At 31.8% G+C, this 17,386-nt stretch overlaps 1 protein-coding gene across 1 annotated transcript in view; it reads left to right on the top strand.

Moving 5' to 3' along the window:
* Positions 1-17,386, top strand: part of LOC129960836 (cubilin-like) — a 131,616-nt gene that overhangs the window by 101,736 nt on the left and 12,494 nt on the right. Inside the window, exons 7-8 of the mRNA XM_056074505.1 lie at positions 7,259-7,353; positions 12,833-12,988. Of these exons, the coding sequence (XP_055930480.1) occupies positions 7,259-7,353; positions 12,833-12,988 (251 nt within the window). The remainder of the gene's footprint in view (positions 1-7,258; positions 7,354-12,832; positions 12,989-17,386) is intronic.

Consider the following 17,386-nt stretch of genomic DNA (forward strand, 5'->3'; position numbering starts at 1 on the left):
CACTTGGGCTATTTTGGGAAGGACCTCGTAATTTTGAACCGCGGTCAGATGACGAGGACGACACCTGAGCTGGCACCCCCCTCTCCATACCAGCGGGAGGACGTTTGGTCAGAACAGATTTAACGCGCAACAGACCTCCTTAGACAACGGTTCTTCGCTGGAATCAGGTCTCGAATCTGAAACCCTCCGGTTCCGAAGCCGAGACCTTACCACCAGGCCACCGCGGCCTCTCTGATTCGGCTGAAGGAGCTCTTAGTAGGTTTCATCATTTTGGTGATTCCAAATCAAATTTTGTTTCTAATGATGGTTCAGAAAAGAAATATGATCCAGTCTATGGTGACCCTATCTTTGTAGATCCCTATTATTTTATTTTTTCGACAACTACTCTCTAAATAGTACACTTTCATTACTGATCGGAACTCAGCATTCTCTAATATCAGTGTCTTCCTCTACTTCCCCTAGGATTTTGCTTTCCTTCGTCTATTGGATTCTCTTTTTCCTCCATTTTACCCCCAAATTCATTAAGATTCATCTCCATGGCACGCTTTTTCTTATAAGTAACTTATGCTAACAATGCGCCTAGATTTGCAATCACAAACTTCTTATTAGGTGCTTGCATGTATTTTAATCAGGGGCATCTATTGGTAAACATGCGAAGTATCAATATAAACGACAATGGTTTTGGGTTTTAACAATTTACTATTACTTTATTGTTATCATTTTGACAGTATTATTAAACATTCAGTATTATTGAACTATTCAGTATATGAAGACCTCAATCATGGAACGCTCAAAATTATATTTTCGATATTCATTGCTGCCGAAGCCCATCAGACACTTTTAGAAACCTATGATGATGCTGCTCCGTCATACTCCGATTGTTTGTTTTGATTTCAACGATTTAAGAGTGGTGATTTCGACAACGTCCTGGAAGACCAAAATTCGAAGACGATCAATTGCAAAACTTATTGGACGAAAGTGGGAAAAAGTTGTAGAAAATGATGGAAAATATTTTAATTGATATATATTGTGTCAATCTTTCTCAATAAATGCCTTTTTAAAATGAAAAATGATCAAAATACATGCAAACACCTAATAAGTGTTTTATTTGTATTTTGCACTATTCAAGTTTGCATTAAAGTTCAAAGTTTGAGAGCCTTTAAAACATTATAACCAATCTCCGAAATTTCTTCAAATTATGACCCCCGAAGTGATTCACTTTCTTTAGGTGGATGTGAGGGTCCGAAATATCTAGATAATTATTCTTCCTTCAAATTAATTCTCTCATGCGTCTTCTTTTTTGTACTTTTCACTTTCATTTCTCTACGGGAACTGCGGGAATTCTTCCGAGAAGTAGTTGCCCCTCTGTTTCTTCTTTCTCATAGATAACCCAGAATCCACAAATTGTCCGTTCTTGGCGCCTCATAGATAGGTTGTGCAAATTAGAGCCCAGTGTATCGATTCGGCTGGTAGCTAGCCACTTAAGTGGTTATCTGATAGGGAGTCACATTCTTAAGATTCACATTAAAGGTGATCTCTGCCAACGAGGGGGATCCTAAGTGCGTGGATTCCAGCAAGCACTATAGGAAATATCGAAGCTGATGGACAGAGCTGTTGCTAGGCACCGTGGGGAACAATGCCATCAGAACCGGATATCAATCAATATCATGTAGGCAAAAAGAATTCTACCCTCTCTAGTGGACATTAGAAAATTCCGAACTTGTCATTTAATGAACTTTAGATTTTTTTTTCATTATGAAATGCATTTCTTTACAAAAAGAAAACTTTCTTACTGTCAAACTGTAGGACATGATTTCGCTCTGAACTTTGATTTAGTGTCAGTCTCACAGATTTTACCAATTTTAAAACAGTTGCAAATAGAAAAAAAACCTAAGAAGCAACTTAAAACTAAAGATTGAAATCCATCAAATAAGAAACAGCCTTTAAATTCCGAAGAACAATCTTCATCTTTACATGTTTTGACTTCTGCTATTATAATGGTCGATGATTCTCATCTTTAAATAGATGCGGAAAGTGGCCCCAAAATATGCAATGAAATTATAATCGGTACCTTTAAGTCTAAATACATGCCAATAGATAATATCTCCAACTACAAGACTGAGAATGAAGTCGAATTATATACAAATGAAAATGCCATAGATTATAATTCCAAAGAAACCACTGACGAAACCCCTTTTATTTCTGAATAGCAAAAACAATTCTTTACAAACCCTAACTTACTGAAGATACTGCTTTGAAATAAAAATTTTAAAAAAGAGTTCATTTCTATGGGTTGATTTTAAAGCTTTTTATAATTTAATAATAAATAACCTTACCCATGACAACATGTATTTAATGTTAACAGACTACAAGGATTTTTAAGACCGCTTTTTACAAGAATTATCGTGACATGTTTTTACTTCCATTCAAATCTTTTGCTTCCGCAACTTTTGATATTTTTTTTCTGAACATTATTGAGATATATTTTTATGTTTTTACTTTCCATTATATTTTAGCTACAGGGATTACTCGTTTTTTATTATTCATGGTTTTTATCATAAGATGCCATCATTTGCAATATTCACCAGTGAATTTTTACAGCTTGTTTTATACTACCTGTTTGGCGCAGCATAACCAAATCTTGCGTTTATGCCATTAAACCTCACCGAACGAAACAGCCATTCAACTTTGAAATAAAAATATTCACTGTAAGCTAAGCAATAATACATTTTGCTCAATATTTCGAAATATAATAATGCAGTGAAACCTTTCACAGATGTCACTTTTTTGTTTTGCTAGAAATTCGATAGTTGGATTATCCGCCCGTTATCAACCAAGATCTTATTTAAAAGAGCCGGTATCAGAAAATTGAATTGCGTTTTACATTTCTTTAAAAAAAAAAAGTCTACACATTTTTCTGAAAAGGCTAAAAGTGTGCGCCGGAGTCAATTTTCGTAAAGAATGCCATTACCATTAGATGATTTTTTTTCTTACATAGTAAGTTACTTAATATTTCGAAATATAATGATTCAGTGAAACCTTCCACAAATGCCGTTTTTTGTTTTGATAGAAATTTGATCTGTTGGATTATCTGGCAATGTATCAACCGTAATCTCTTTTAAAAGAACCGGTACTAGAAAATAGAATTGTGTTTAAAATTTATTTATTTTTTTAAAGTGAACGCAGTTTTCAGTAAAGGCTAAAAGTTTGCACTGGAGACATTTTTCAGGATGAGAATGCTTCTAAGAAGTCATCATCGTTAGACGATTTTTTTTTGTTACTTAATAAATTACTTAGAGAAAATTTTAAAAACACATATTTCCATTCTTAAAGAACTCAATAAGGATATAGAATATTCCATACATTTTAATAACGTACAAATGTATCCAAGCGTTGTTATAGGAGAATGATATTTAAAAAAAATCATTTGAAAATTCGAAAACTATCGACGATCAGAAACATTCGCAATTGCTTTATATTAATAATTCATATTTGAGTTGAAATATTAATAGACACTTGTGCTTGTGGGCTTGATTTTAAAATTTCAAATAAAAAAATTTTGAAAAGTTTATCGAAAGTAAAGAAACTCTGATTCAAATTTTTGATTCTATTAACCAAGTTTCTAATAAATCGACACAAGCACGTCTAGTCAACTCAAATAATCGAGGTTCTGTTAAAATAAATTAACAGTCCTGTAACTTCTAATTATAGGAATTAACCTCTTTAAAATATCGTTCGTAAGCGTTATTATTATGGTGAATCACATTCAAAAATTCAAAGTGAAATTAGTGTGAAATAAATAGAAATAATTTTTCCTATTTAGAAAGTTCTCAAGTGCGTTTTACTGTTCCATATAAAATTAAATTTGAATAATGGTGATTTCTGAGTTTAACTTTTATTTAATAAAAAAGAAATGTGTACCATAGTTCACCAATAGATGATGCTGTAGCAGGACCAGTATTTATGTGCATAAATTGAGTAAACAAGACACCATTCTTGTTGCAGTACATGTTTTTCGAATTATTTGTTGGATAAAGAGAAGTGCGCGAACATAGTTAGTTGTCTGAACAAAGGTTTTACAGATAAAATTGTTCTTACAAAAACAACAGAACTCCGTCCGCTGTATGAACTACAGAAAGAGAGGGCCTTAGATGAAGAGTTTAAAATATGGGAAAATTTCCAATAAGAGAGTTGAAAAAAAACTTCCGTGTTGTTAAGCTTTCACTAACAAGCAACTCAGATATTGACAAAAATCATTATAAATAATATTAAATCAGATAATAAAGCATTCACCTGCACTAAAAGAAATATTTTTGCTTGATTCCTGCTAGGATAAGGCATAAAAAAAGATTTTTATTATACTTTATATTGATATATTTTATGCTGTTGATATGTTTCATATTTTTAAATAATAGACATTTTTATCTTTAAATAGATATGTGTCGTAATATTTGGAAATGATTTTTGGAAACAATGAAGACGGTTTGTTTCTCAGAGCAATGATGTAATATATTGTTAGAAATAAAGCAAAAATGCATTTTTTTTAAATTGCCAAAATTTAAGAAAGATTTGCACGAATGTTAAATTGGTATAATGAAAGACAATTTTTTAAATTTTGAAACAGTATAAAATTCTTTTTAGGGCTATTTTCAGGAGTTATCCCGGAAAAATGCAAAATGTCAGCTTAATTTTTGATTAATTAAAATTCTAATTAAAGTTTCAAGAAAATCGCGCACATTCCCACCCTCCAACGTATATATGTGTCAAATTTGGTAGCTTTTGGTCAAGTGGTCTAGCCTGTAATGCACCAACACACACACACACACACACACATTCCTCTTTATCGTTATTAGAGATGCCTGCAGTAACGTAATTATGCTAATTTTTACAAATTGATTGTTGGGCTTTATTAACCTAAGACTTTCCTTGGTGTCTAGTACGTCCATTTATGCCATGTTATGTTCAAATGAATGGTGTGCTTTAATAATAATTAAAAAAATTGTATGATCAGAGTAAATGTAATATACACTTAATAATCAACACCTTGAAAATAATAAATGATATAGGATCTGCATAAAAAAATCCATATACCAGAACGAGGACGGAAACATATTAATCACGATGGTGAGACCTTTCCAGCAGTAGAGGATATCAAGAAAGAAGCAACAGCGTTAGGCCAATGTCCAGGCAACTGGATGTACCTATACTATCGTATGAAAATATTTTCGCAAAATAATGACAGTTATATGACATTAGCCATACCCAGCAACTTTGCGATGGCAATGAGTAACCTTCCTGTATTTTTTTTTATTTATATTGTTACGGCTTTCACTATTACTACTAAGTCCGTAAAATCACCGGGTTCGCTTATAGTGGGGGTATGGTGTGAAAACAATCAACAACAACGACATTTATTTAACACGAAGACACAAAGACGACAAATATTTACAGCCGAGACGAATACGGGACAGCACACTGCAGCAAACAGTACCCCACAAGTAGTAATCGACTATAGCACACAAAGCGGCAAGACAGAATTCAGCGGGAAAGAGGATTCTCAGAGCTTCGCTCGTCTCTCCAAACGGCTGAAATTCTCCATTGTCTCCTCGCTTTAGCTGTATCCAATTGCCGAGTCACTACTACACGACTGGCTACTCCACACATGACACGACGCTGCTTCTGCAATAAACGCCAGGACTTGGCACACAGCAGTTCAGCACTCGCTTGAGCTCCATACAATGCTGGATTATTCCGCCGTTGCTTCGTTATCCTCCCGACGACTCGTTACTTGTCTACGACTCCGACTACGATTCACTGCAGCTTGAGACTACCGTTCTTTTATAGTTCCCGGAAGGCTGGCCGAGAACCTTCTAGGCCAATCAGGCGTTTCTCAGTTCTTATTGGATGGATCGTTAAAATTCTCGAAGTTCCCAGCATTATCTCTTTTGTCGCCAAATTCGTCGCCAGATCGTCAAGTTTAAAAGCCAAGCTTTGGGATTACTGGCTCGACGCCCGAGCAGCATCCAATACAAATGATTGTAAATCGGTCTTTCCGGTGATAGAACTAACGATGCTGGAAAGCAGGTTACAGGGAAGGCTAACAATATTATTACAGTAACAATATTCAGTTTATAAGATAAAGATGCTTGGTAATTCATTATCCTATAGGTTGATAAAGCGCATTTTTAGCCCCATTGGATTATGAATAAACAAAAATATCGTATATGGAACTCATAGAATCTTAATTCCTTTTCAGCAGATATCGTAGATCCACAACTTCTTTCATTCTGGCTCAGTATTTCTTTGGAAGAAATACATTGGAAATAGCCCAATCATTTGTTCCTTACTACAGAAATATCGAATAAATCTTCAAAAAATGATATTCCATAACTTCCACAGTGTCGTTCGAACCAAGAACAGTCGAACGTATCCATGAAAGATGGTGCACCTCCTCACACTGGAGGCATGTTCTATAACAACATTTTCAAAAAGGGCTCTTAAATTTCCTTGTATTCCACCAACACAATACGCAGATCTTATTTCCTGTGATTTTAGCTGTAGAGTCATTTGAAAAGTGCAGTTCACAAAGCGAGTAACGAAAATTTAGCCACATTAAATTATCGCATAAATGCTACAAGTCTGACATTTTAACACTGAACTGCCTTGTTCCGCGGCAGAACAAACAATCCAAAAAATGGAATTGAATGTTAATTTCCTTTCGTTACTTAGTTTTTTCTCTTTTCCATAAACTGCTGTTGAATATTTCTACACAAGTATTTAAATTAAGACAAAATCTGACAATTATGACTTACTTTTCGTAACATTTAATGTGTCTATGTGATATGAGATTTGAGAGGTCAACTAATTGACCTCTCAATTCTTACATGTGTCATCCATATACCAAAATAAAATATATAGAGGAAATTGTAATTTTTGTAATTATTTCTGCTGACTTGACTAACTGTGTTTTTAAAGTGCCATATATTTGTTAGTGGCAAAAATTAGAACATTTTCAAGTCAAAACTTCTTGGCCGGAATAGTATGTTGACCAAATTTGATTACATTTAGCTGTACATATTTTTTTTCCAATTGAACGCTAAATAAGTTATTTTATAGGCATCATATATAAGATTCAGAACAACATATTTTCAGAAAAAGGACATTTAATTTTAGTTTTTATGCTTAAAATATTTTGAACACATTTTCATAAAATGTATGTTTACAATATGGTAAGAAAGGTAGCTTCTTTTTCTTTTAGATTTAAAACCAAAGTGACATCAGAGCAAAAAGGATCTACGGACAAAATCATGGGCTTTAAATTAGTTTGGACAGCCGTGGGCTTCGAATTTCATGGTAAGCAAATTCTACTACATTATATTTTATCACAAATTATCTATTTTAACTCTGTCATTCTTTCCTTATTAAAATATTTTTCAATAAGAATTTTATTTGAGATTTTTTTATGTAATTTAAGACTTCTCTTTCGAGATAATGTCTCCCAAATTTCCCGCATTTTTTTTTTAATTTATTGGCTTAAAATAGGATTAAACTAATATTTTAACTACATTTTGAAGCCGTCTCTTTATTTCAGCTGAGAATTTATTAAAAAGTTTCCGCTTACATGAAATAAGAAAATCGTCGAATTCCATTTTTTTATTACTAATGTTTTCAGAATGTAGAAAAATATAACTTCGGGACCGTAATTTAAAAAAAATAGTTTGATTTGTTTGGTGAGCTACTAGATGTTCGTCACTTGGGGCAAAACAAGTAAAAAATCAATTTATTATCATAATAAAAGACTGACCTTTTATTTATTTTGCATGAATGTTTTCTAAATATTTGATTTAAGAGATAATCAAAATATCATTTTAAAACGAGCGCTGTGTCTTCAACAAAAATATCATTTTTATCTTATTTATAAAAATAATAATGTGTATTTCATATGCTAATTGGTAGCTCTACACTGAGTCTAAATTTTTAAAGTGCATTTTTTTAGTCTCGATCTTTTTGGAATGCAAAATATTGGAATGTGATGACCATATACATTCTATAGTAGGACATAAAATTCCATCATGCTTTTGATTTAATGCATGCACTGTTAATACAGGATACCTTAACTGTCACCTCGGGTCATTAAATTGCGAATATAGAAATCTCAAGCAAGTTTATGTGGAAGATAAGGGCAAACTGATGATATTAACTGTTGACTATTTTTAATAAATTAAGTTTTTGAGGTTAACTGTTTTGTCTTTTCGTACATTATTAAATGATCTTTTATTGCCTTAGTAGGAGAAATTTTTTATTTTAATATTATCAGTATTATTTTGCTATTTTAAAAAGATAAAGCAAAAATATGATCTTGCCTCGGTACTGGGGCAAAGGGATAATCCTGATAAAAGATAATATATTTTTATTTTTTAAACGATATAAGACAATGTACTAATTAATTAAATATTGGTAGATATTTTTTAATAATAAGTAATAAAATATTTATTGTGCTTAAACCTTAACCTCATAATAAATTAATATTACTAGAAATCGAGTTTTTTGTTATTAGTATAAAGAATTAGACATAAATTTCTCTCCTTTTAAGCCCTGAGCTTGCTTCTTGTGAGAACTTTTGCAACATTCTATTCTGATATAGGATAAAAATAAATCTTAAAACATGCAGAAACTGTACTGTACTTTCTAAATTTCAACTGATGTTATGAGTATCGGTCTTTTTATTTATTTTAAAGGAATTATTTCTCGAGAGTTTTTTTAGTAATATTTCCTTTTTTTCCCCCCTCTTATTTCTTTCTTTGCTTTCAATGCTCTTGTTGAAGTTTGTGTGTTCCAATCTGAAATGACACATTTCCTAAAATTGAAAAGCTAATATTATCTGCAAGTCTATATGCCTGTAGGTAGCTGGTTACCATTCAGACAAGACAAATTTTGTGAAAGGGTGGAGGACGGACAGAAGTGCTCAATTTTTTCAGATTCTCTCTCAGTCCTACAAGCCATACAATCTTCTCACAATAGTAATAAGGAAATATGGACGATAAAAGAAAAGATAAAAAGTGTAAAAACTAACAAGTGGATAGAGTTGAATTGTGTTAAGGCCCATATTGGGATATATGGTAATGAAAAGGCGGATCAATATGCAAAGTTGGCGGCACAGAAAGAGGGTGTTGATATGGTTGTCCCCAAATCAAATGGTGTCTTAAAATGGGAATTAAGAGAAGAAGTAAAGCTGCAATGGTTTGACAGATGGTATATGTCCAAAAACGGAAGAGTAACTTTCGATTTTATTCCTAATCCAGAAATAAAAATAAGAAGATACCATCCACTGATAATTCAAATTATATCGGGACATGGGAGATTTCCTGCATATTTCCAAAGATTTGGAAGAATGCAGGACAATAAATGCATTTGTGGAGGAATCGGTACTGTTTACCACTATTTAAAGGAATGTATTAAAATCTCGGAGTTAAGAAAAAATCTGAAAATTATAAATAATGACTTAAGTACAGTACTGATGGTACCAGGTAATCTTAAAACTCTGAAGGACATGATGTCAAAAATTGTCAGTTTTTTACCAACTATTTGAGAGTTTGTAGATAAGGAAGAAGGACAATAATTGACCACTTTGTGGCCAATTACCTCAAGGTGAATGTCAATTTGACAAATCGGTCAATGCAAGGATGGACAATACTTAAGATAGCAGTCGGCCACAACAAATCCTGTCGATACTGCTACGTTCAGTGGTGGCGGAGTGGTCGGCTGTACGCAAGAAGAACAAGAAGACAAGACAAATTTGAGATAACTAACTTTATTTACTATCGACATTTATATATACAACATAAATAATTAAAAATAGTTGCAATACACAAAGTCTAAAACAATACGATTTTGATACAAATAGTGGTAAGAATAATGGTGATCAAATATAGTGGTAAGAATAATGTGGATCAAAAATAGTGGTAAGAATAATGTGGATCAAAAATAGTGGTAAGAATATTGTGCAACCACATACCTTATAGAATGTTATGGAACAATTTATGTTTCAAAATAAAAATGCACATAACTGTCAAATAGAAAACAGTACAAAACACTAGAGTCAAGACGATGAGGTAGTCAGTACCCCGATTAAAAACGTTAAAGGTCTATAAATATTACCTGGAAACCAAACGCTCGGCTTTTTTTGTAAAATCGTAAATAAAATCCTATCTTATAGCTCGTTTAAGGATATAAACGAAATCTAATTGAACTGAAAACGCGGGATCTAACATTGAGAACATAGTCACATCTCAATATTTATCTTTAAAAAATGAGCCATCTATATAGATAAACTTAAAAAGCAAAACCGTATCTAAATATAAAATATGATCGAAATCGTTCAAGCCGTTTCCGAGATACACGAAATAAAATTCTATATATACAAGAATTGCTCGTTTAAAGTTATAAGATGTAATGATTGAGAAAAGAGAATTGTCTAAGAAAGTCATGTACGGGATAGAATAACCAAATATTTTCTCTGTTAATCAACGAGGTATTCAGTTGAAAATCTAGAAAATTACAAAACATCAGACAAAATACAAGAACATCAAAAATTAAAATAACAGTAGTGACTTTCCTGTGCAATTTTTATTCTTTAGAAGTTAAGGGCACTTGAAGTATTCGTAAAAGTGGATTTTGAGTCATTAACTGAGTCATTCTTTATCTTCCCTCGTTTGTCAGCATGCCCGGTCTCCCAGAAGTCTTGAATAAACAATCAGTGTAAAATGTGTAGCAAACGAACGTAACGATTTTTGGATAATTCATTAACATTAGATGTTGAGCTTGGCGATTACTGTCATCCAATATTCGTTCAACGTACTTAATAATGAAATACAGTAAACACCTAGCCATAAAAATGAAAAGATTTCTTCCGAGGTAAAAAACGATATCGATTAGGTTATATTTCTCTGTTTTGCTTGATGTCAACCTTATTAGTTTGTTCCTCAAGAAATGAAAGCCTGAATAATTGGTGAGAGCAATTGTGAGAAAAAAGTCTTGTAGAGCATAACGTTTTAACTGCTTAAAATGGTATTTTACATATTTATAAAAATATAAGAAATTCAAGAAAATGCTTTGGGACAGAGCAAGAGCGTGACAGTTTTGACTTGTACATTCTTGTATATTTCTGCAATACAGTACTCTTCGGTTTTCGTCGTTAAGTATGCATTATATGCAGGAGTATGCATTTTACATATCTTCTTTGGTACTGAAATACGTTATAAATCTATAACTTGAATGTCAAAAACAAACTTCAAAATAGAAATTTCATTTATTTAACTTCTTGTAGTTAAAGTATGTGCTTACATGCGAGGTCGCGGTGGCCTGGTGATAATGCCTCGACCCGAGAGATATTCCAAAGGCGAACTGTCGTGTAAGCGGTTCTGGTGTACATTAAATCCGTTGGAGCCAAATGTCCTCCCGCTAATGTGGTGTGGAATCTTTGGAGAGGGATTCCAGCTCAGGTGCCGTCCCCATCATCTGAACGTGGTTCAAAATTACGAGGTCCGTCCCAAAATAGCCCTAGTGTTGCTTTTAAAACGGGATATTAATATAACTAAGCTAACTAAACTAAACTCATCGCTTATACTCGAATAAAGGGAAGTCAGCCAAAAATTGGATTTCATCTGAAATTTAAAACGAAACAAAGGCGAATCTGAAATTTAATTAAAAGGTCATTTGATAAAGAAATAGGCTAAATATCATTCAATTAGTTTATTGCGTTTTTAAGTTATCTTATTCCTGTGTACACGGACGAACAAACTTCTTTTCAATAAAAACTGTTCTAAAATCGGATATGATATAAAAATTGCATATTAAATATCATTTGTCTTGCTTGTTTAGGTTTTAAGTTATTATCAGAGAGGTGGAAATATTTCCAAAAATAATAATTAAACATATTTCCAAAAATAATTCCTTCTTTTTAATAAAATTTTTTCTAAAATTGGATATGATATATGATATAAAAATTGCATATTAAATAACATTTGTCTTGCTTGTTTAGGTTTTAAGTTATTGTCAGAGAGGTGGACATATTTCTAAAAATAATAAATAACATATTTACAAAAATAATTCCTTCTTTTTAATAAAAAAATTTCTAAAATCGGATATGATATATGATATAGAAATTGCATATAAAATAACATTTGTCTTGCTTGTTTAGGTTTTAAGTTATTGTCAGAGAGGTGGACATATTTCCAAAAATGGTTTTTTGTGCCGAAAGAGATCTACATATTGGGGTTTTATCAAAATAGAGTTTTGTGACGATTACACTACTTGCTGTTTTAACAACTATATTAATATACATACTCGTATACTTATTATAATGGAAAGTAAGGATGAATCGAACTCTATTAAGTGTTAAAAGGATTAAATCTTACATTCATGCCGTCAAATTTTTATTTTACAACACTCTCTTATTTCTTTTTGTAATACATCTCTGGTCTTTTGATGATTGGATGAAATTATTGATCAGACAAAATATATAATTTGATATTGGTTAGTTCTACAGTTCATGTTATTGTATATCCATTAAAATTATATACTATTTTATCTTTTTTACGTGTGTTTTCTAAAACATTTGTATTTTGTAAGAAATAAGTAAAGAAATTTCCTGTGGAATTTGAATAGTTTATGCTTTTAGAGGAAACTTATTCTATTTTTTAAATATATTTATATAGTTAATTCACATCCATTTGGTCAATATATTAACATTTGTTAGTAATTTGCTTGCAAACGTTAAATAAGATATCGTATGAGGAAAATGAATTAATGACTAATTTTATTTCTGTTTCAGGGAAGTGTGACCAACATGTTTGCCGAAACAGCCATTACTGCTTAAACTCCGCTTCCACTGTCTGTAACGTTATGCCTCAATACTGTATTGACAAATCGCTAGTTTGCGATGGTTTGCCAAACTGTAGTGAAGATGATTATACAGATGAAGAAAAATGTAAGTTTAAAAAGCATAATAGCCTTGAATATGATTTTTAAAAAACTTTTGATATTTTTAAACCAAAAATATGACTTTGGTTTTAAACATCAAAAAACGTGGATTCGAAGCTTGATTTATTATGCAGCTTTGTTGGGCTTTAATTTGGGTTTAAACTTAAATATCCAATTGTAAACATTGCCAAAGCAGATAAAATTTCTATTTCAAATCGATATATAGTCGATTCAAGTCTAAATATATGTGCCTTGAAAAGTCGTAAAAATGGATCAAAATCATTTTTTTTTACAGTTACGCAATTTGCTATATGATTAATATGGTTCTAGTGTTCAGTACGTGAATCCTGAATAATAATTTTTAAAAGTGTTTAAAATGTGTCAACTCATTTCAGTCATGTATCAAAAGAATAAACTGAGTTTGGGAAAAGGACTCAAGTAGAAATTTTGTTCCTATTTATTACCAACATCAAAGCCAGATTGAAATATCATGGTTTTATTCCTGAAGAATTAGTTTGAATAAAGTTTGATTCTATGGCAATTAATACAAAATGGAGGAAAGACACAGCTTGTGAAATGGAAGAACACGTTGACTGTCACATAGTAAAATTTGCTTCCTTCATTTCAACGAGCTTTTCCTCTCTCATATATATCAGTTCCTAGTGGCGATACCAGTTGTCCTAATTTCTCAGACATTTCAGATCTGATTATCTAAATGAACACAAATGGCCTTTGCGCTCAACCCCTCGATAGAATGCTGAATCCCGAAAGGAATGTGTAATGGGCTCCCTCTCGTTGGCAAAGAATTTCCATTGGTTGTAATGCAGTAATGACATAAAGCAATCATGATTAGGACACTCTAGAAACATCAAATATGTTTGATTGGAATTCAAGATGGGCACACATCATTCACTCAAAGTCAAATTTATTGCTAATTCATTCACACACCAGTGGGATGCACTCTAGGATTGTTTGAAAAAAATCATTATATATATATATATATATATATATATATATATATATATATATATATATATATATATATATATATATATATATATATATATATATATATATTGGGCGGACAAGTTTCAATTTATAGCATAAATCCTATCGCTCAAAATGTCTAAATATTTTTAAAAAAATAGAATTTCGCTTCTTAATTGTAATTTATTTTAAATTTTGTTCCCGTATTTTTTATGTTGCAATGCAGGAATGTCGCAATGCATCTATTGCAATTTTTAACCATACAAAAATAGTTAATGTATCGAAAATATTATCCGATCGGGGTTATCCTTTAAAATTTACGAAAAAATGTAGTATTCTAATAATTTTCGTAATTTTTAAAATTTAATATCGATTTATTTTAATTATCCATACTTTTTATGATTAAAATGCATCCCAAACAGACTGTATAAATGAAGTCTTTAAGAATACAAAACAAGTTTATTAAAATATTTATAATTTAACTCGCAAGTCTTGTTGGTTTTAAGCTTGGATTGTTGAAACGGCTTTATCTATTCATAGAAATTTCTATCACTGCTAACTTGCGCGCCACCTGAGATTCTCTCCAATAGGTTCCCAAATTATCTTACACTCGTTGTTTCCCCATCTGCATGCTACAAAGGATGACCGAAAGGTAACATAATGATATGAAATAAACAGTCTATTGCAGTGGTCGCCCATTATAAGTCTCGAATTGATGAAAAGCGCCATTTTTCCTTTCAGTGTTAATATTAGTACCGTCAAAGCCAACGACGTCTAAATTATCTTGTGAAATCTTGTATTAATTTAAGTTAGATGCAATGCATTTAATAGATTTGGAGTTCGGAGACATATGGTTAAGAGAAATCAAACCAAGTACTTTGGTGATAAGATTATAACCCTTCTTCCTTGTTCGACGAAATTTCTTTTGATTTAATCGTTTCTGTAACTGAGGTGTCAGCGTTCTTTCCGTGAAATTAAATATCATTTAGCTGTTTATTATCCTGCTGTTTTTAAATTCTTTCTACTGTGGTTCTTATCCCTCCTGATTGTATATCTATCAGTAAATTTGAAAGTATCTGTTACTATACTAATGTCTTAAGACACACTGGATGCTGTGGCAGCAGCCGCATTAACAGATACTCTACTGAGATGACTATTTAATGCAGCAGCTTTTAGTTTTTCTTTATCTGCTACGAAGATTTGATCTTAGACTAGTAACTTGGATTCCTTATCAATTCCTAGAAAGTCAAAATAAATAGTCTGTATTTCATCTAAAGGATCCCTCCCAACCTTTCTTTAGCTTTGGTTAGTTTTTTCATTCTAAATATAATTTTCAATTTTATCATCTCCTTCGTATTCAAAGAATTATTTTTTCCTGATCTATGAAGGTAGTTAAAACTTTTCTCAAGATGTACAAGAGAATAGTATTACGTTTCTCATTCATACGGTTGGTGTAAATTGGACACTCGCAGAGATCTGAATCTTTTTGAAAGAGCAGTACTCATTTATTACACATTTACAGGTAGAGACATGAAAGAGTGTGTTTTCTTGAATTTTAAATTCATCAGTTAATTTTTTTCATTTGGTTCTATTCTTATTTCGGTTGTAAAATTTCCGAAGATAACAATACTTATCATAAAAAGTATTGATGAGTTACAAAACCTTATTATACGAAACATGGAACTAACGCCATGTCAAATATATATATATATGTTTCCTTTTTGTGCCACTGAATTTTTAAAAACTGAAAAACTTAACTTTATGCTGATTCGAAATTTACGCAGGTTATTATTCGAAACAGATTCTCGTATATAGGAAATTTATCAGTTATCTTGGTCGGCTAAGGGCACTCAGAGAACTGTCCCGTGATTTTTGTGGATATTGACGAATTTGTTTCACAAGCAAACTGAAAATAATAAATCAAAATAAACACTAATGGATTAATGACACATAACACATAGTTTATTAATTAACGACGAGTGGCACCTAGACATCTAATTGACATAGGAATAATAGATAGCTAATACAAGATGGAGGCACCAATGGCATCTGAGAGTAATAGACACGAGAATCAACACATGAAGGAACGGGATTCTGGTGTGATATTCCCAGTTGGACACTGAATAGTGATTTGAATTCAAATACGCAGGCTAAAGCTGAACTATCGGCAAAATTTAAAAACACTTTGAAATGTTTTTCTATTTCCTCTGGAATAATTACAATTCCTTTAAAGGATACACAGTGTACATGTTTGTAAGCTGTATATTACTTTCATAAGCTTTTAAGCTGGTACAAATTTCTTTTTAACATTTATGAAAATTGTCCAAGCTTTGCATTTTTTCATAAATTTCAAGTGATTTGCCCGATCGTGAGACATTCTATAAACTGGGAAATAATTATTTTTCTTATACAGTACCTGTTGTAATTTTCGATACTAAAGAATTAAACCAGCTAAAGTGGTCTCTCCGAAATTTTCTAGCATACTCTTTAATAAAAATATTACCACCTGCCTACTCCCGTATAAAATCGTGAAAGCTGGACAAAGCCGCGAGTGCCAATAGTGGCATTCGAGCATTTTTAGAGTACCGCACATGAAAGTTGAGAGAGAGTAAAGAAAACCGGTACTTTTGTGTTAGTAACCACATACTATTTTCGAATAATTGTTCCGAAATAGTCTATTAACGTGTGATGTTTGGCGATTTTTTTTGGCGATTGATCGCTGGAATGCAGTTAATATACAAGTACCAGAAAACCTATTATATATTTCGATCATCATTTTCCAATTGAATAAAACCCAAATTTGACACAGAACTTTAACTGAAATTACAAGATCATCTACCAAATGTCACTTATTTGAGTCATTACGGTTTTGAGTTATTGCGTTTACATTCATGCATAAATATAGAAAAACAAACATTCAGCCTCTTGACAGATTTGATTCCAAATCTGATTTAAATCGATGATGATTTGTTACATTTTAGATAATGTAACTATTCTCTAAATTTTACCCATCTGCCTCTTTTCATTTGATAGTTATCGTGTTACCTGTAATTCAGACAGACTCTATTTGAATAGAATTTCAAAATCTGAAAGAAATTTGCAAAATTTTTAATACCATATTCCAAATTTCATCCATCTAGCTCAAATCGTTTTTATGTAATCATGCTCTCAAACAAACAAAGAGAACAGACGAACAGAAGAACGTAATTCCAAAAATGTGTTTTTTTTTTGTACAAAGAGAGGTCTGAAACAGGGCGATGAGTTAAAATTTCGTATTCGAATAGTTTGACGAGTATTATATTTTTTCTTTGATACTTTGTATAAGAGGAGGTACAAAAAATGCAGAAGCAAAACTTCTAAAAAAATTGAATAATAATAAAATTCTCCATTTTTTCAAAAATTTAGATATTTTGAGTCA

The sequence above is a fragment of the Argiope bruennichi genome, chromosome X2, assembly GCF_947563725.1.
Source record: "Argiope bruennichi chromosome X2, qqArgBrue1.1, whole genome shotgun sequence".
NCBI lineage: Eukaryota > Metazoa > Arthropoda > Arachnida > Araneae > Araneidae > Argiope > Argiope bruennichi.